The sequence below is a fragment of the Morchella sextelata genome, assembly GCF_020137385.1.
Source record: "Morchella sextelata strain SCLS chromosome Unknown scls_5, whole genome shotgun sequence".
Taxonomy (NCBI): Eukaryota; Fungi; Ascomycota; class Pezizomycetes; order Pezizales; family Morchellaceae; genus Morchella; species Morchella sextelata.
The window spans coordinates 1,673,140-1,692,274 of NW_025408620.1; the positions used below are offsets into that span (position 1 = coordinate 1,673,140).

The window sequence follows — 19,135 nt, forward strand, 5'->3', positions numbered from 1 at the left end:
ACTCCTAGAGATTGTTCTTACACCAGCCATCGAGCTGCAGCAAGATATATGACTTGTGACCGTAGAACAACGGAGGGTTGTGTTGGTAATAACCAGCTCAGTCCAGAATAAACTATATGGAATCGAGATCTCAGAGGGCCCGTTTATATGACAGATCGACTAGCCCTTGCCATTACCCCTGTGGTTCCGCGGGACTTACTCACTCTTGCGTGTTTTGGAAATGCTCGAACGTGACATCTAAATAGAATGCTCATAGTTGATTTCGTTACAAAAAGCACCTTACTACTCGTTTTCGTATTATACAGGCACCGCGTATAGCACAACCTTACTTCCTAGTTGGCTCTTTACACAACTGCGGTCGTGAGAGCAGGAAGGCGTCATCGAATGTCACTCGTGCACAAGGTATCACTCGTGCCAAGGCTGATCCCTGTCGATCCCTCTCCTCCCGGACATCCGAACACTCGGGGGATTGAGGAGGAGCAACGTGTAGTATCCCACTCCAGTTAGTCTACTTACTCATTGCTCAATGTCCGAGGGGCCATAATTGGGATGTGGCGAGCATCAATGTGAGGAATCAATTCACTCGCTTGGACCGGCGGTGCTAACTAGCCCTTAAAGGCTTCTCAATCTGGCTCATTTCGGATAGATTTCCGGTGATTGTTTTAGAGATTCGATACGAACACGATTTCCTCGTCCTCCGAGTATATCATTCGCCCTTCCTTTATGTGAATACTAACGCTATCTTGAGGGCGAGGGCAGTGATGACAGGTGGCAATAGGCTTTACTGCTATATAGCGAGCAACGTGGATAGCAATGAACGAATTAAACAAAAAAAAAAGGCAACATGTACAGTCTCTGGCCGTAGTCAAAGGATATCTAGCCTCAAGCCAAATTGCACGGTAGAAAGGTTTAGGATCATGACTAAAGCATACCTTTTCAGCAAGGAAAATATCGGCCAAATTACGATATCGAATCACCGGACGGACCTTTAAGGTTATCAGTCTTTCAGGTACGAGTCACGACACCTAAGGTAAAGACTCTTGCTTAACTACTCATTTATGTAATAATCTTTATTAATTAGGAGACACTACAGCATGCTACATCGTGAAAACCAGAGTGCCTGTGCACTCCTCCGGCATTATGCCTAGGGCTCGTGGTTCATTCGTCAGAGCTGTACTCTGTGCATGCTCACCATAAAGATTATAAATTAAGTTCCTCATTGCAAGGACCAGTTACGACACAAAGAGACAGTCATCAAAAGAACGAAAAAACATAAGTACAAAAGAACGCAAGAACCGAAAGACCAGAATGCTAAAGCACCAAACACGCAGCTAAAAAAGCAAGAAACAAAGAAAGCGAGAAAGAAACCAAGAAGGAAACGTGCTGTTTCACACACTACACAAACACAACAACCAACACTCGAAACAACATGTCTCTCAACCACTGCAAATGGAACTCAAAAAGAGCATGAAAGCACAACTAAGAAAACACCGAAAGCGACGAGAAAAACGCCCGTCAGAAGCTCAAACTCCCCCCTCCTCCTCCCCCCCGCCACCCTCCTCCAGGTCCGCGCGCAAGAGCCCATGAGCCCTACACCACGCCTCGAACCCCTCGTCCTCCTCCTCACCCTCCTGCTGCTGATGACCCTCCTGCGGCGCAGCCGTACCATTCTCCCCCGCCCCATGGCCATGCTCCATCTGCGCAGCGCTAGCGTCGCTCTCCCCCTCCCCTCTCCTCGCGCGCCCCCTCGGATACGGCGCACGGCCGTACCGAAACATCCCGGCGCGCCCAAAGGTCTCGTCGGGCTCATCTGGCTCTGTCTGCTGCGGGTCCGGTTTGGTAGTTACGTTTGCCAATGCTTGCGGGAACTGGTGATGCGCGGTGTGGTTCGATGGCTGGTGGTGAGAGGTGTTTCGTGCGTTCTCGAACTCCTCATCGAGGGTGATGTAGTGGCGGCGGTGGAATCTTGGAGGAGGGGCGTGGAGGAGCGGGACGGGGGCTTCGGGGAGAGTGCGGAGGGTGGCGTGTAGGGGGTGGCTGCGGTGGGGTTGGGTGCTGGTGGGCGTGAGGCCGTTAGTGGGGGGTGGGGTGGGTGGCATTGGGAGTTTGGAGAGGATTGAGTGGATTGTAAAGATTTGTAGAAAAATCAAGGTTGCTATGGTTGTAGAGTGCTGGATATCTTCTTGAAAATTGGAGAGCTGCGCAAAAGTGTAACGGTGATAAATATTGGTGGTGGGAGAGGTACTGAGGGGTCTGAATGAGGTTGTTAATGACAGACAGGCGGCCTCGCTTTCTATGGGGGCACATTCAATTGGTCAGATCTTTTGCTACGGTCCTTAATTTCTTGGATCCGATTGGGCCATGGCAGCTCCTCTACGTCATGGGACCGCGAGTTCCAACTGGAGGTTCTTTGACTTGGTCTTTTAGCCAATCATAAATAGGGACGTAACGCATTAGGCGTAGAGGGACAGGGGACGTATGTGTTGGGTAGTTGTGGGCATAGCGTAGGCAGGAGTATGGGGATGTTGGGCAAACGTCATCACTTTCCTAGGCTAGACTGTCACTGCAAGCCTCCATTAGGAAGCATCCGAGGAGCCATCCCAAGGCCAATGCCAAATGACCTAGCTATTGTAGGGTACATCAATGTTAATTCCAACACGATCTTTCATCCGTTACAAAAGAAAAGAAAATAAATTAACCAGAAAATAATAAGCTCACGCTTTCCACGCACTACACCTCCCCATCTGCCCTACACACTTCACCATCCCGCAAGGTGTTTACAGCCCCAATCTATCGGGCTGTCTATGTATCCCTTCTCGCAAAGCGATAACTCACCCCCCTCATCCCCTGCAGCACCATCTCATCATCATACTCGTCCAAGCGCATCATCCAAATCACCTGCGCATGTGCAATCGGCACCGGAATCTCCTGCAGCATCTCCCAATCCCTCTCACTGATGATCCTCTCCTCCTCCTCCATCCTCTCCATCTCAGACTCACTGATGACGCTCGCGTTGTAGATACTCTCCTCGTCATTGTCCGTGCTGTGAACGGAGATACTGCCGGAAGAGCGAGAGATGATAGTCGGTGAGATAAACGGGAGGGAGTGGTCAGGTGAGGTGGAGGAGTGGTCGAGCCAGGAGATGATGCTCGCTGTTCCGTCTGGTGGGGTGGAGCGGATGGCGTTGCGGGCGACGGTGAAGGACTGGCGGCTAGAAGAGATTTCGGAGGGGGAGTACCTACTGCTGACGGTGAGTATGAGCCTATGGCATGCTGAGGTAATGCGGAGTTAACATCTAGAACCTTCTGGGCCTTTGAATTACACAGGGCGATAGCCTACCTTCATATAATGCGTCAATCTGGGCTTGACTAACAAGAGGAGCCGATTCCAGGCGCTCAATGTTTGACGCCAATGGCAGGGCGAGCGGAGAGAAGGTGTAGATTACTCGTCTGGGATTGCGGGGGGAGCGGGGATCGTGGGTGGGGGATCTACTGGCTGAAGGGCGGTCGCCGTCGGAGGACGGGGGTCGACTGAACATTGTATATGTCGTTGGGGTAAGATGTGGGATTTAACGATCGGTTCTCTTGGTAGTACTGACTGCTACTAGATAGGCGCAAGTGGTTTAGTTTAGTTCAGAGAGGCTATATGGCTGAGGACATGCATTTAAATATAGATGGTCTACCAGATATTCTTGAGCTAGAATAACGTCGAATATACGAACATTTTCTATGAAGGAAAAATGAATGGAACATGCAATACCTAAATCCCCACACTCTGTGCACGAATGCACCCCATCATGATAGATTTCATTCTATGTGGAAGCACAAAGAACCTGGCTAGGGAAAGTCTAGAAGTGCCTGAGAACCTCCAGTCTTTCCCTATAAAAGAACGTTCGGTAAATATTTTACAGGGCCCGAACCCACCCTCGACGCCCACACCATTCAATAGACAAATAGTAATTCTGGAGGTCCAGGGAGAAGTAGAATTATGTAACTTTCAGCCATGGAGCGAGCGCGGTAGATGAAGTAGCAGGAGAAAATAGCCTGGCAAAGAGAAAGTTATTATTTAGGTCGCGGCCTTATAGGGACTGAGGAGAATCGTATTGGATGATAATCAATTATTAACGACAACAGAAGGAACAAACTCCTTTTATAGTGAAAGTTGATGTGGTAAATGAACACGTATTATCAAGGCAATCAATCTGGTTGTCTTGACACAGTAATAATAACAGATATCAAACACAGCAAAACAACAGATATCGCCAATAAAGACGGCGGTTATTATGTGGAAACGATGTCCAGATGCCAAGGCTCAGAAGAAGCATCTAACAAATAGCCGTGCTGATGTTAACTACATGTAACAACACTTAGCCTAGCTAATCGCTAGTCAACCCATCTGCAAAACCTCTTCGAACAGATTTTGTTATGTTTGCTTCTGTAAAGCGAGTGATAGTTCATGATATTGATATAGATCACACCCGCGATACAACGCGTACTACCGCAAGAGCACACCAACACATACAGATGAGGGTATCGAAGGCATTTCTTACTAAATGCTATCTAAAATATATACACTCAAAATTGGAATAAAACACGAAAAAGATCAGCTATCTACAGCTAACTAGAACACGTACACACAAATAACCCCAATTAATCCTCCAACTCACCGCCCACAGTCCCCACCTCCGCTTCGGTCTCCACCACCACTCTACCCCATCCCCCCCCTTATGCATCCTAAAAAGATCCAAAAACTCCCGAATCCTATTCTCCTCATTCCCCACCTGCTCCACCAGCATAATAATCGCAGTCTGCACATTATCCGCCGGGAATCCCACAAACTCAGTAATCACAATCGGCTGCTTCACAATCCTCCCACCATCACCACTCCGCTCAAACTCTCTTTGACTCATTTCAGTTATATTATGCTGTTCTCTAAACGTATTTACGTGGGTACTGATCTGATTCAGTACTGCTCGTCCATCCGCAAACGCCCGCCGTGTGTCTATTTTTGTGCGGATTCCAGGAACGTATCAGACACTAAGCTCACTAGCACAGTACACGACACAAGTCGGAATAACAGGATTACACACATCTCTGGAAGTTCTCCTCCTCGCGCTCCCGCGCCGCGGGAGTGATACTACTATTAAGCCACTGCCAAGTCGGAGCCATAACCCAGACAATAGGTTCCCCAGGAGTACTTTCACAGGACTGGGGGGCGGTTACCATGGGTGTAGACTCCCGAGATACCGAGTCGCGTTCGCGGTAGTGATGGGCACGAGCCGGCTCGTCACTAAGAGAGCTCGACCTGTTCGAGCCTAAAGCTCGAGCTCAAAGCTCGTGCCAGCTCGGCTCGTGCCCATCACTAGTTCGCGGTACATAGTTGGTCCTGCGGCCGGGGGTGAGGTGGAGCGACGATCATAGTACCGGTCTCTAACTGACAGCTAGAGAGCTCGTCTTCGCCTTCCCTGGGCTTGCTTGTTAGTGTGGCTGGACATCTTTGTATTCTAGGTACCAGGATCTATGGGTTATATGAATGTTAGTTTAATTTATACTTGGTCTATTTTTATTGCTACACGAAGGAAAGGAATTTCCAGGGCTATTTATGTTTATTTCTTCTTTTTTCCCCTTATAGCTGGCTTTAATTAGGTCATCTAGCCTTTTGTCTCCGTGAAAATCAGCTTTCTATTGCAAGTAGCATTGGCGCGCCCGGCCCTTCATCCACTACCATAGAAAATACTTTTACAGGACTATTACAAAGCTAGTATGTATTTTATTTGGTGGTGTGAGCTTCCCCCAATTCACATAGACTTGAAAAAGGACCCCCGAGGGTCTTATTACCTCTCCTAATATTGCGAAATAAGGAGGAGAAAGAGTGATATCCGCTGGATCTTAATATAACAGAAGTAATATGAAGGATAATCCTGGGGAACAAATCTCGACTCAGGTTGATACCGAGCTCAGTAAACCCGATGTGTCTGGTGCCAAAAGCGAGTGATATTCCATGAAGCGGTTATATCCAGATCCATGATCATAAGGTATCAATCACGCCGAAGCTTTACCTTTTCCATCGCCAAAGTATGGGGTTGCCAAAGCGAAGTTTCGGGGTATCTAAATGTTGTGATCAACATCTATTCTCACTTAATTTAAGCCTACTTACTCGCGGTTTCATGGTTGTGTTCGTACCATAGCGTATCCTACATGGAAAGGAATTTTGCTTAGTATTGTTTGATGGCACTGTTCTACTTTGGTACCCACTGTTAACATTTTTCCAGCATAATAATGAAGCGGTGCGCAGAAGGCAAAGCGAGTGATAATCTATGTCGCGGCAGTTCCCGCTCATAGCAATCATATAATATCACTCGCTGACTGAGTCACCCAACCCGGACCAACTACGCTGTTATGTAACAAGAAGGAGATGTTGGTAGTAGGCGTCTCGATTGAGTTTCATCGGGAATAATAATTATTGTACTGATCAACTTTGTTTAATAATAATAGTTTTATGTAAAATAGTGATACACGCCTATAAACCTCTCCGAGTAACGCGCATAAATCGAATGAAGTAAAGGAACAGAGGAAGAATTGAACCTTCTAATGAAAGCGTATGAAATGGCATGAGTAATTGGAAGATAACTCCAGGAAAATGTAGCATAAAAAACCTCGCACTCCTAAACTGTCCTGAAAAAATAAAGAAAGCCCAACCCAACCCCCGGCATACATCCCATAGTCGGGGGTAGTCCGTTTCAGCAAAAAACGTAAAGCAAACTCCTCCCATCGGCTGCCTGGCCTAACGTCATGTAGTCTAATCCTTCACTCCGGCGACGACCTACCTCATATACGGCCTGCCATTCATCCACGTCAGCTGTGGCCTCCCTCCCTCCGCACCACCGGCCGGCGATCCATCAATCGCCCTATTCCCCCTGCGTTCCAGCCGTTCCTTTGCCTGCTGCTTCGCCAACCTATTAAACTCTTCCATCCTCCGTTCTCTAGCGTCACGCAGCGATTCCAAAGCTTTCTGCTGTGCAGTATAAGTATCCTGATCTATCGCGTTATGTGCCTGGGCCCGTGCGAGGGCGACAACAGTATCTAGTGCCTTGATTGGACTGATATACCCTTCCCCCGATGGCGGAGAAACTGGATTAGTCACACTACCCTGCTGCTCAGATGCACCCTGTGTTGCCGGTGGTGAAGTATCTGGCTTTAGAACAGGGTGATCATTTAGCTCCTCATTATCAGCTCCGAGTAGCTCATGAACCTCTTTCTTTTTCCGGCCCCTAGTACCAGTCGGTATAAGAGTCTTTGCCCTACCACGTGTAGTCGCTCTTCTACCGCCACTGCCCCTCACCACCGACGGTGCTAACCGCGGCATCTTACCCGCAGGATAAGAATCGAGCGAGTCATCATCTGAATCTTTAAACTCATCGGAATCCCTAATCTCTAAAGACTGGAACAATTCAGGCGTCTCAAAAAGACTGTGCGTAGCAGGCCGCCCTCGCCGTCCCCGTGTCGAAGCAGCACGACGTGCGACTAGCCCTCGAGGCCCGCCACCGCGCGACGGTCGCAGGGGTGCAGGTGGAGGGGTGTTGGATCGCTGCTCCTCGTCATCAGCGAACCTCACAACCCGAGTTCCCCGACCTGCCTTCCTACTTCGGCGGGTAGCAGGCTGGGGGGATTCGTCCTCGTCATCAGAGGAACTCATGACTCGAGTTCCACGGCCCGCTTTCCTGCCTCGCACGGGAGAAAGCTCGGGGAAATTTGCAGCAGCCCTCTTGTTGCCGCCGCGAGAGATTATGGTGAACTTCGGCCGATCTACAGGACTCGAAGCAGGAGCCTTTGGGATAGTGTTGAGCTCCTCGTCTGAAGACATGGTAAGATCAATCACTAGTGCCCTGCGTGGTGGAGAACTACCACGGCCTGGTGAGCCCCCGAAAGCTTGTGATCCTTGTGCGCTGGCTTGAGCTCGTTCCCATTCTTGGGCGAGAGGGTTGGGCCCAGGAAAACGAAGAGGTGTAGGAATACGAACCGGTTCGGGAGGTATGCGGGGGCGGAGAGAAGTGAACATCTGGCGAGGGGGGACGAACTCGTTGACACGTAGGGCTATGCGCTTGCGCAGGTCTGATGCGTAGGGTTGGTCTGGCATGGCGAAGTTAATAAATTGCTGTGTAGAAAAGAATTAAGGAGAGAGACCTGGTTGAGATATATTCGTAGTAGCGAGGTAGAAGAATACTGTTTTATAGACCCATAGCGGACCGGAGGCATCGCAATAATATACGGTATGTCACACTGGGCGAGGACTCATTCGTACGACTCTAATCCCCAGAATTTGCGAAATATGATTGGTCGAAAACTTCCCCACCGCCGTATGGAGGTAGTGCACCAATCAATATGAAGAAGGGTCAGAGCTGTACATGAGACGGTATAAGTATTCAACCTGTTCTAGAATCGGAGGCATCTCAGTCAGACATCCAGAAGGACATTCTATGAGACTAGTACCTTAGCTTAGACCGAAGATGTTGTATATACAAAGATATCCAAAACCAGTAGTCTGGCGGTCAGGGATAAACCTAACCTTGAACACCTTTAGTGCCCCGTTGCACGTAGACTGATCCCACAGCACTGTAGACCCACAAGATCTGGTGGAACTCCAGTAATAGGACGAGAGGGGGATTGCCTATAAGGACCAGTATCTCATGGGAACTGGGTTATAAGCAACGCAACTTTACCCAAGTATGGAGCTGCATGCAGAGAATATCGATTCTTAACTTGAAATTCTCCACCTCCGAAAATGAGTGGAAGAGTGCGAGGATCGTATGTGAACTGGAAGTGAAAACGGAGTGAAGAAGGCGAGTATGTCGTTTAATCCCGTGAGGGCTGGATCTATTCGCTCTCTGTTGACTTGAACATTCGAGTGGAGATTATGTGAGAATGGCATGAATGAGAATACGTACAGCAAACTACATTCCCGGAAAGGCAAAGAGGCATACAACTCATAAGAGTCTAGAGGTAGAGTTAAAGGTATAAATGAAACCCTCGACCAGACAGCAGTTGGAAAGGTTCGAGTGGAGGGATGGCTTTGACGACAGATTAAAGAAGCTGCTCGGATGAGGTGCTGGATCTCCGGTTTCGGCAGGGGGTCGTGGGGTGTGCTTTGTTGTAGAATTATTCAAGTTGTCAGATGTACAAGCGTTGGCGACGTTGAAGAATATGATGTGACTCGCAATGTTGGTGGTGAATTAATGAATTAAACAAAAGAAAAAAAAATGTTGGTGGTGGGGAGACGTTGGATAAGAGGTGGTGGTGGGCGTCGCCGGCATAGGCGGTCTAATCCCCATTCAGTTAGCGTGCGAGATGCGGCTCTGCCCACAAGCACCCAGGCTAGACAACTGTCAGCCTCGCACCTCACGAGTTCGGACGAATCTGGGAATAAAAGCAATTGAGTTTTGATAACACCAAAGCAACAGATCCATTGATCAAAAGAATCTTACCGACTCTCCTACGGTGCAAGATCTAGCTCGGAGGTCGTTTACCCCCTACCGAGTATTTGCCACCTTCGGTACCTTCAGACAACTTGACCAGGTTGTCTGATCCGTATTGGGCCAGGTTAATCACCTTTATCATCACCGAGTGTGGGAGGGCGCCAGGCATGATCTGGCAACTGAGAAACAGGAATTGCTCGTTGTCTTTGGCCTAATGCTTGAAGTATTCGCAACATCCGGGAGATTCAAGCCACCGAGTCGGGTCCGAGCTGGCCTTCGTCGAGCGGTGAAATTGGCAAATGAATATTGGCCTTTAATACCAATGCCACGCTTTCGGCATCTCCCCGCAAAACACTTTGTGCCATGCTGCATTATGGTTTCAAGTGGGCAGATATTCGCTAGAGAAATGCGCACGAGTTAAAGTTCTTTATATAAGAACCAGGATGGTCATCACGATTTTCAAACTAGAGAGAGATTTACTTTTTAAATCATGATTCATTAAGATCGAGCCTAGCTAAGGCCATGAGCGCAAACTGCTACCATAAAATCTGACATTTAACTCCAGCAAGCCACAAAAGGCCATTACACGCCTGAAGTTAGAGCACTAAAAAGTGTGCATCAAGGAGAACAAAACCGCGACCTATCCTACTGCGCTCATACGTGTAGAAACAGGAATTCTACAACCGCTCCAGGAACAAGTAAAGATACCCCCTCGCCCTGCTTGCAGGGCGCTCCTGGTTCCCATTCCATCCCCCAACCAGCTATCTGGACTCGTCGGCCCACAACTAGAAATGATACTCCTCACACGATGTCAACATCAGCCACCACAACACCACCCCAACCCTCCACCCCACCGAGAGTCTCCAAGAACAGCCTCTTCCCCTCCCACATCCACTCCATCACCACCTCCACCTGATCGTGCTCCCTCTCCTCGCCATACATCGCCGTACTCAACACATGCGTAGCAGCCCCCACGTCCACCGGGTCACCCACCACCTTCTCATCCACCGTCCTCATCTCCCTCTCCACCAGGTCCACCAGCGCCTCTCGCGCCTGGTTCATCCCCTCCAGCGCCTCTTCATACTCCCGCACCACGAGGCGATGCCGCGCGAGCTGCGCAGGACTGAAGAAGTCGGGTGTCAGGATCTTCTCGAGGAGGTCGTCTACGAGGATGTGCAGGCCGAGGGATAGCTGGGTGTCGCGCAGGGTGCGGGAGAGGGTGAGGAGCGTCCTGAGGGGGAGGGGGTGGCGCGGGAGACTGCTGTGGTGGATTATTATCGCGGATGCGGCCTGGAGATGTATGGTGAGGGTGGTGAGGTGGGTGGTGATGTGGGCGATAATGAAGGGTTTGAGCGGGAGAGGGAGGAGGGATGCGGGCATCTTCATTGTGGGTGGGTGGGGGGTTGTGTGTTCGATGTAGTTGGGTCTGTAGGGGTTTCTTGTTGTGAACAGGTTGTTAGTTGAATATTCTAGAGGACATATAATGTTTGCGAGAGTGTTCAGGATGTTTAGCTAGTTTTATCTACTGGTGTGTTATCGGCGAACGATATAGGAGAAACATCTATATAGGTTAACTTTATACAACAGAGTTCATTCTACGGGCGTAAGAAGATTAGAGATTAGATTGATCGGCGAAAAATAATGAGCCCTTCCTTAGTAGCTGGTGACCTCCCTAGACACACATCTAACCATAACCGCATTACTGGAGAGTACAAACGTCCATATGGGTAGCAGGCCAAAGGAGTGAGTCAAGATTCAAGACGGGCGCCATCGCTACTACTTAGCAGGTGACAACCTTTGTACCGGGAGAAGATGTATAATCGTGCAAACACTTGACAGTCAACTTAGTTAACCTGCGAGTGACGCTTGATGACGCCCAGCCGAAGCGAGCAAAAAGACTTTAGCGTGCCTAATGGGGTTAGCCTTCTCCCGATCTATCCTTGGCGCCTGCAGCAATCTTGGCATTCAACAAGCACTCGGGACGAAAAACGCACATGGCGAGTATGGCCTAACGGTTAGTACTCGCCCCCCGGACGGACACCGTGAGGTTGGACCCCCTTCAATTACAGGAGGCTAAGGGTTCAACCCGGGGGTGGTGGCGTGTTGGAACAGTGCTGTTGCGGGAGTGCGGGGAGTGTAGTGTGCAGATCTGGGCTAAACGCAAAAAACAAAGCTTTTGTTTTCCGCTCTCTCCCACGAATAAACTACATGAATGGGTACCTTGTTCCGGGACAGTAAATATTTTACATCTGATACTATAGAACTTCAAAATATCGTTATGCCACATGAATGCATTGCCGGATCTGTCTACTCCGCTTCATTCTCTCATCTTCCAAACAGAACGCGCTACAGAAAAGAAAAAAAGGAAGTATCTATATCATAACATATAAAAAATTAAATACTTTGTCCTTCCGATATCTCCCGAAGCTTCTGTAGTACCCCCTAACACCGATCGCTCCATACCCGGACTGTGATCTCGACGAACTATTTCCATCCATTGTTCCTTCTATCAAGGCGTTTTCCTTCTTACGATACCCCCGAACCTGCACTCACTGTACAAAATCAGCGTCATATTCAAAAGCCAATACCAACCCACTCCCAATGTCAAACAGGTGGGCGAGACGACCACCTGCGATTAGCCGGGCCTATACGCCTACCTACTAAGCATCGGACGTGCCAGAAGATCGCCCGTGCCGTGCAGCGATGAGGTCTGGATGGGGAGGCGGAGCGTCCGCAGAGCCAGGGGTTGGTATCGGGGGGGAGAGGGCGGGTGGGGTCGGCTTACCTTGTGCTTTTGTGTTCGGTGGGGAAGTGTGGAAGGGGAGAGATGGAGGTTGAAAGGTTTTGTTGTGGTTGGTCGTTGGTTGTTGTGTTGCTGGTTGTGGTGTTGGGTGTTGTATGTTTGGGGTTCTTTTCTCTGGTCGGGGGTTGGACGAGAACACGGCGACCGTGGGACGATGCAGCCGTAGAGATGTCTCCGTTTGCGATACAGCGGGGAGATAGAGGCTGATACTCACTCGAGCGGCTCCAAGGATCACATCGTGCAAATATGATTCTTTTTTCGCCGTTTACGCTAGTCTCCCACTGTGGTTTTTTTTTTTTTCCATTGGATGACGGAAGGGGTGGATGTTGGCGGCGTGCGTAGAGATGAGCGGTTTGCGAGCTTGTGCTTTTTCAGGTGAGGAACGTGTTGTCTGTGGGGGGGGCTGCAGTTCGTTGAAGTTGTGGGTTGAGAGTGTTTGGGATGGGAAGGTTATCTGTCTTCTCTCTTGGCGCCACAGGGTTAGGGTTGCGACTACATGGTTTGCTAGCCCCTTTGTGATCTCGAGACAAGCCGTTTTCCGCTGCACAAACAGATAAACTCAACAGAAAGCGGTTCCGAGGAGAGAACCCGCCACCCTCGCCGTCGTATCCTCGGTTTTCATATAGGGGTATTCAAGTCTCTATCCTTCTCGGCGAACGAATCAACTAGTGAGCATCGGAAGTAATAAGTATCTGGCTCAGTTGTGATGATGACAAAGAGAGAAGAACGTGGTGAGAATTAAGCTAATGATAGCCCGCTTAGAACACCTATGTATCGCCCTCCTAATAGCTATGTCTTACCTTACCCTCATACCACAGCCGCGGCGCAAACATCTTGGTCTTTCACGGTTGTCTCATCAGTGAATTCTATATTATCTCTTCTATCAATAGGGCAACGCAAGGCCGGGAAAGGCTTCGAGCTTTTTATTCTTTTCAACCATTATATTGGGCGCTCATCTCCTAGAATCCTCACGGAACTGTGGATGTTAGCGTCGTGGGGGCCCAGAAGATATAGAATAGACAAGTGTTTCCCAGGCTTCGATTTACGTGGACAAAGACAAGCGAGCCTGTCATCCACCTTTCAGGACTGAAACATCTGAAACCTTCTACCCCTATCCTCTCAAAGTTAAATCCAATTTCAATCTCACTCCCTCTCACGCAATGGTAGAAACCACAATCAACCCGCTCGCCTTCCAGCGAGAGAAGCCCATAACCCTCAACGAAATCCTCCGCGGCACCCTCGTCGACGAACTCCACGCCCTCTTCTACCACATCCACATCTCCCTCAATCACCTCTCCGGCCGCTTCGAACTCTTCCAAGCCTCGCACCGCTACTTCGACGACCTCCGCTACCTGCAAGGCACGCTGCACCAGTGCTACCAGGAGCTGCGCAAGGCGCCCCTCGCCGCCTACAAACTGCTTCCGTTCCGTCGGCGCGCCACGGAGCTGCTGATGCTGCTCCCAAGGCTGGTGTATCTCTTCCAGTGGTCTGAGAAGACGGTTGTACACCTACGGCCAGTGCAGCTAAGGGCGGAGGTGGAGGAGCCGTTTATGACGTTCTGGCATGGCATGAGGGATGGGTTCTTGCCGCTGAGGGGCACGCTGGAGGCGGTGACGCATATGTATGTGCTCATTTGGGATGAGCTGTCGTTTCAGGAGTGGTATGAGCTGGAGAAGGTGTGGGAGGCTTGTCACCAGCAATGTAAGTGTTTCCATGTAAAGCGGCGGTGAGAGGGGGATGCGGTTTGGGGTGTGCAGGGTTGGGTTGTTGTCGGAATATGTTTGATAGACGAGATGATGTTTACACGGTAGCTCGATGGAGAGAATGAGGCTTTGTATGAATATAGTGAACCACGTCCGTTTAATACCAATACAGGTTTGAGACCACTGGAGAGTGGATTACAAGAACTTGACAACTCAGCTATGGGCTCGTGACAAGACTAGTTGACACTATCTGGTCTTTTCGAAAGCTCTACAACTATACTAATTCAAAGAAACCCATCTTGACTATCTCCAAACCACGAGTGATCTATTATGAAGCAAGCGTAAATCGAGCGATAGTTGATCAAGCAAGCAGAAACCGAGTGATACACTGTGACACGAACAAAATCGAGTGATATACCATGTGCCAAGAAGATTGGTTATCCTAATCAACCCGCGCCATGTTCCGATATTCGGTGCATGCAAGTAAGGGGGAGACCTATACAACTTCAATTTTTCTCGTGTCTAAGCGTTCATAGGTAGGTTGCTGTATTCTGCTGATCTAACACTACTCAACTACAATGGCGATTTTGGCCTCACCTGCGGATCAGGGTGCCATGCGTGGATACGCACGCGCTCTTTTCATGTTGGAATCTGATTCTATTCCTCGCTCATCCATATCCGCGATCTTCTCAACGGGAAGTCAGGTAGCCTATCAGAATTCATCCGGCCCCCGGACCTTTATATTTGCTTGGCTCACCAGAGGAGTATTTAAGCTATAAGAATGTTGTTACTTGCAGAAAGTCTAAACGCATAACGATCTTTAAAATACCTAATTAATCCAGCTGCAATAGCCCACTACCACAAACACAATGTGCACCCAAGCGACCACCGGTACCGCCTCCCACCTCGACAGCACCCCCACCTCCGGCCACAACCTGCAACACCTCCTTTTCCAGCTCAAGGCCGCTGAAGAGCAACACTCCGCCCTCGTGAGGCCGCAGAAGGAGTATGACGACTACACCGACGCAGATTGGGATGTAGAGAAACAGATGAGGGATCTGAACATGGAGATCCACCGGCTGGGCTCGCACATTCATGAGCTGGAGATGGAGCAGCTGTGGGAGATTGAGCAGGATGAGAATGGGGAGGGTGGGGTGGAGCTGGGGTGTGAGAGTGGTGTGGATCAGGAGATGCAAGATAGTGATGTGGAGGAGGGTGGGGTGAATCTTGATAGGGTGGGGAGTGTGAGTACATAGGGTTGGAGATGGGGTTTGGGGGCACGTGTTCGGAGCAGTGTGGAGTGTGGGTAGTTTGGAGAATCTATACGTTGTTTTGATTTTTGCAGATATAATTGAATGTAGCGGAGTTAACTCATGGACCTGTGTGTGGACGTGTATTACTATCTGAGATGAATATGCATCAGTCTTTCTTGCTTTCTATGGCTTTTAAAGGCCTGACCCAAGGCTCTGTTTCTGTGGCCATACTCCCTCTCCCCTAGCATAAAATGCCACAAGATTCAGACACTGAACCCCCAGCGGTCAAGAAGAACTCTTACCCCAGAATATCACAGAACGAATCACATATCCAGTCGGGAACATAAAATCCGCTGCCCTATCAGACCACTGACAGTTCTTAAAATACAGATCAAACAACATGGCCGGCGACGCTGAGCTGGTATGTACATCAAGCACATCCTTTCAATTAAGAATCTAAATCAAGCGATAGATCAAACTAACGAACTCTACGCAGCATCCGTGGGGTTGGATGGACTGGGAATACGAGCAAGAGTTGCGGGCCGAGTCCCGTTCCAGAGGCCTGCTCTTGGCCCATATGATATACCGAGAATGGTTTGAGATCGCCAACGAGTATTGGCAGGAGGAACCAGGCACGATTACGGGTGGTACCGATTGGCGTAGCGTGAGCGACAAATGGAGCGCTACTGACTTTTACCGATGGAAGTTGGCTAAGACTCATATGATAGGAGCCGAAATCCGGCTTAGGAAACATATCCTCTTCATGATCTATGCAGAAAGGCATCGGCAAATGAAGAGAAGGCGGGATTGTTATGAAGTTGGGTGTACACACTTTGTGGATCATTAGAGGAGTAAAGTGAGTGCCCGGGAAGTGAGGAGAGCAGGAAGACGGCATAAATAATAGCAGGTAGATCTAGAGGTGGTCAACATTCTTACTTTTAAATTATCGGCTTTTAGGTATACCGCGTTTTTCTAGTAATATTAGAAGATTGAAGACTCTGTTCTTGAATAATCCTTTGGTTCACCTTGAGATCGGTTCCGAAAAGGCAGAGTACAAAGAGTGTTTCCCAGTTAGAGGAATGAAATGAACTGTATAGGGACAGTACAATTAATTGAATACTGTGCATACATACCCTCTCTTTTGAGTAGTCCCATACAACATGCATGACACACTCCATGGAGGCAAGCATAAATCGAGAATGCGTTAAAGTCAGAATAGTAATTCACCTATCGGAGTACGGGCTCTACTATTCTCAGTTATCTGATCATTTCAGGTGTTATCATTGAATGTTTTCCTTTCCTTGTCACCAGAGCGGGAAGGGCTTTAGATTCATGGTTCCTTATTATCTCTTTGCAAAAAGGCGTCATTCATCCCAAGCATGGCAAGACACTGTGAATTGCATTTTTTGATTCAGCGTGACTTCAAAACCTCAGGAATCGAGCAATCAAGGTGATCAAACTCCGCACCTTCAAGCACTCAAGATGGCCTCTTCCGGAAGAGCTATGGTACAGCCACACCGACCCACTAGCTTTCCAGCAAGACCCCCGGTCGAAAGACGGTTCAAAACGGTTGACGAAGTTAAACAGACTTTCCACCACAAAACTTATACATTGGAGATCAAGAGGGAAAAAGCTCTATTACTAAGGAGCAACTGTTACAAGTTCGTTTTGCATAGCATACTATGATTATAATGTTGTTGGTTAAGGAGGTATGTCTCAGCAAGCTTGGAGATTTAAGAGCTATTGAGATTAGAAATAATCCGAAGAAGAGCCCTGATCGGCGCTGGGCTGCTGCACGATCAATTTACCATTCGAAATGGGTCGAAGAATGTTTTTTTGAAGCTGAAACCCACCTAAGGAAACATATTCTCTCAAGGATTTCTAGTGAGCGGAAATTAAAAGTGTCCCGAATTCTGAAAATCTACGAGTAGTTAGATACATGTGATCAACTTGACTGAGCATCATCAATTCTATACATATTAAACCTGGAATTTGGAAATAAAATACAACTTGAACTCACTTATTATCACCAAGAAATTACATATCTTCTGCATCATTCTTTCCTCAAAACAACGACCGGCGTCAGCACCAGCAAAAACCTTTGGAACATAAACAATCTTCAATCGAGCACTCCCAGACACTGAATAAGAACTCTTCCCGCGAAGTTGCTATCCAACCAAACACACCTCTTTTATCTATGCGTAAGGTCGAGAAATGGTCCGAAATGATTGATCAAGTAGAACGTACCTTTGACAATATGCTTAACTGGAAGACTGAAGAGTTTTGGCATCTGCAGCGACTAAAACAACTGGCCCTGCGCATAGAGTATTATCAAGAAGAAATTGAGCGGTTCAGAAAGAAAGGACTTAGCAAAGCTGGGCGTTTGGAGGCTATTGCAATCAGAAATAACCCCAGGGAGACTCCGGCTCGACGCCGGGCTGCTGCGGACAAGATTAATCGTTCGAAATGGATTGAAGAATGTTTCTTTAGAGCTGATGTGAATTTAAGAAAATACTTTCTCTTCACGATCTATACACAACGGAAATTAGAACTGCGTCGGAGTCTGGAAAACTACTAGTAATTAGATATATGTGATCAATTTGATTGGGCATTATGGTCAATACTATCTATATCAAACCCGGCAGTTGGAAATAAATACAGCCTGAACTCTCTTATTATCACCATAGAATTACCCTCCTCATCTCCTTTTCCTCAAACCAACGACCGGTATCAGCACCAGCAACGATTCTGGACCATAAACAAACGTCAATCGAGCACTCCCAAACCCTGAATATGAACTCTTCCAGCGAGGTTACTATACAACCAAACCCATCTCCTTTAGCTATGCGTCAGGTCGAGAAGTGGTCCGATGTAGTTGATCAGGTACAACGTACCTTTGACCATATGCTGAGCTGGGAGATGCAAGAGTTCTGGATCCTGTTTCGACTATGGAAACTGAGATCTCTCATAACGGATTATCAGGACAAAATTGAGTGTTTCAAAAAGGCGGGCCTTAGCAAAGCTAGAAATCTAGAGGCTGTTGCAATCAGAAATAATCCCAAGGAGACTCCAGCTCGACGCCGGGATGCTGCGAGGTCGATCTATATTTCTAAGCAGATGGAAGAAAGTTTCTTTAGAGCGGACATGAGTCTGAGAAAATATCTTCTCTTAATGATCTATACACAGCGGAAATTAGAACTGCGTGCGAGTCTGGAAAACTACTAGTTAGCTCGGTCTAGAATTGCGTTATTTGACTGAGGGTTATGAGTAATTCTATCAATATGTAGCCTGTCATTTGAAAATAAATACCTTTCTTTCACCATAAATCTTTCCCCAAGTTCATGCACAATTGCAAGCAGATCATCATTATCTTTTATGAACATAGACAAGGATTACTACACCAACGAAGCTTTGAAATCATCAAAAGGGAGGTCAAGCACCCGAAAAACCGGAATAGTAAACTCCTCTTTCAAAACAATGATGCGTCGAACTTCAAAGCCAATAGTCGAGAAACTGTCGGATGTGATCGATGAGATAGAGCGTACTTTTCACAACATGCTGCACTGGGAGACAAAGAAGGATCTCTCCAATCTGAAAGATTTATCGGAGTTGCACATTCGCATATTCACCTATTACTTAGCAAATGAGACAGCCGGGAACATCGCTCTGGGAGAGGATGAGTTTAGGAAGGCTGTTGAGATCAGGCATAATCTGAACGAGCCCCAGGAGAGACGAATACGTTGCGCTCGATTGATTAATGATACGATAAATGCGGAATTTCAATTGGTGGAGGCTGAGGTAGATGTCAGGAGACATACACTGCTAATGATCTATAGGGAGCGGGAATTAGAATTATCTCGGAGCCTGGAGAACTCTTAGCAATTTGCGCACATGATTGATAAAG

The 19,135-nt window shown here is 48.2% G+C and overlaps 7 protein-coding genes across 7 annotated transcripts; 2 read left to right on the forward strand and 5 right to left on the reverse strand.

Annotated features, from left to right (window-relative positions):
* Positions 1–1,523: 1,523 nt before the first annotated feature.
* Positions 1,524–2,099, reverse strand: H6S33_010978 (uncharacterized protein; the record flags this gene model as incomplete). The annotated part of the gene is made up of 1 exon (XM_044842357.1): positions 1,524–2,099. The coding sequence occupies one exon, from the start codon at positions 2,097–2,099 to the stop codon at positions 1,524–1,526; it is 576 nt and encodes a 191-aa protein (XP_044696908.1).
* Positions 2,100–2,802: 703 nt separating this feature from the next.
* Positions 2,803–3,538, reverse strand: H6S33_010979 (uncharacterized protein; the record flags this gene model as incomplete). Its single annotated transcript, XM_044842358.1, has 2 exons — positions 2,803–3,272; positions 3,340–3,538. The coding sequence occupies 2 exons, from the start codon at positions 3,536–3,538 to the stop codon at positions 2,803–2,805; spliced, it is 669 nt and encodes a 222-aa protein (XP_044696909.1).
* Positions 3,539–6,822: 3,284 nt separating this feature from the next.
* H6S33_010980 (uncharacterized protein) lies at positions 6,823–9,641 on the reverse strand (the record flags this gene model as incomplete). The annotated part of the gene is made up of 11 exons (XM_044842359.1): positions 6,823–8,129; positions 8,184–8,222; positions 8,405–8,432; positions 8,490–8,494; positions 8,561–8,565; positions 8,625–8,667; positions 8,760–8,873; positions 8,945–8,993; positions 9,395–9,413; positions 9,482–9,489; positions 9,531–9,641. The coding sequence occupies 11 exons, from the start codon at positions 9,639–9,641 to the stop codon at positions 6,823–6,825; spliced, it is 1,728 nt and encodes a 575-aa protein (XP_044696910.1).
* A 632-nt stretch (positions 9,642–10,273) lies between these two features.
* H6S33_010981 (uncharacterized protein) lies at positions 10,274–10,858 on the reverse strand (the record flags this gene model as incomplete). Its single annotated transcript, XM_044842360.1, has 1 exon — positions 10,274–10,858. One exon carries the CDS (start codon positions 10,856–10,858, stop codon positions 10,274–10,276), a length of 585 nt encoding a protein of 194 aa, XP_044696911.1.
* A 2,577-nt stretch (positions 10,859–13,435) lies between these two features.
* Positions 13,436–14,209, forward strand: H6S33_010982 (uncharacterized protein; the record flags this gene model as incomplete). The annotated part of the gene is made up of 2 exons (XM_044842361.1): positions 13,436–13,976; positions 14,151–14,209. 2 exons carry the CDS (start codon positions 13,436–13,438, stop codon positions 14,207–14,209), a joined length of 600 nt encoding a protein of 199 aa, XP_044696912.1.
* A 638-nt stretch (positions 14,210–14,847) lies between these two features.
* Positions 14,848–15,998, forward strand: H6S33_010983 (uncharacterized protein; the record flags this gene model as incomplete). Its single annotated transcript, XM_044842362.1, has 5 exons — positions 14,848–15,222; positions 15,477–15,565; positions 15,622–15,652; positions 15,728–15,895; positions 15,960–15,998. 5 exons carry the CDS (start codon positions 14,848–14,850, stop codon positions 15,996–15,998), a joined length of 702 nt encoding a protein of 233 aa, XP_044696913.1.
* Positions 15,999–17,126: 1,128 nt separating this feature from the next.
* On the reverse strand, positions 17,127–18,135 carry H6S33_010984 (uncharacterized protein; the record flags this gene model as incomplete). Its single annotated transcript, XM_044842363.1, has 6 exons — positions 17,127–17,152; positions 17,252–17,348; positions 17,409–17,419; positions 17,479–17,530; positions 17,925–18,067; positions 18,126–18,135. 6 exons carry the CDS (start codon positions 18,133–18,135, stop codon positions 17,127–17,129), a joined length of 339 nt encoding a protein of 112 aa, XP_044696914.1.
* Positions 18,136–19,135: the final 1,000 nt, after the last annotated feature.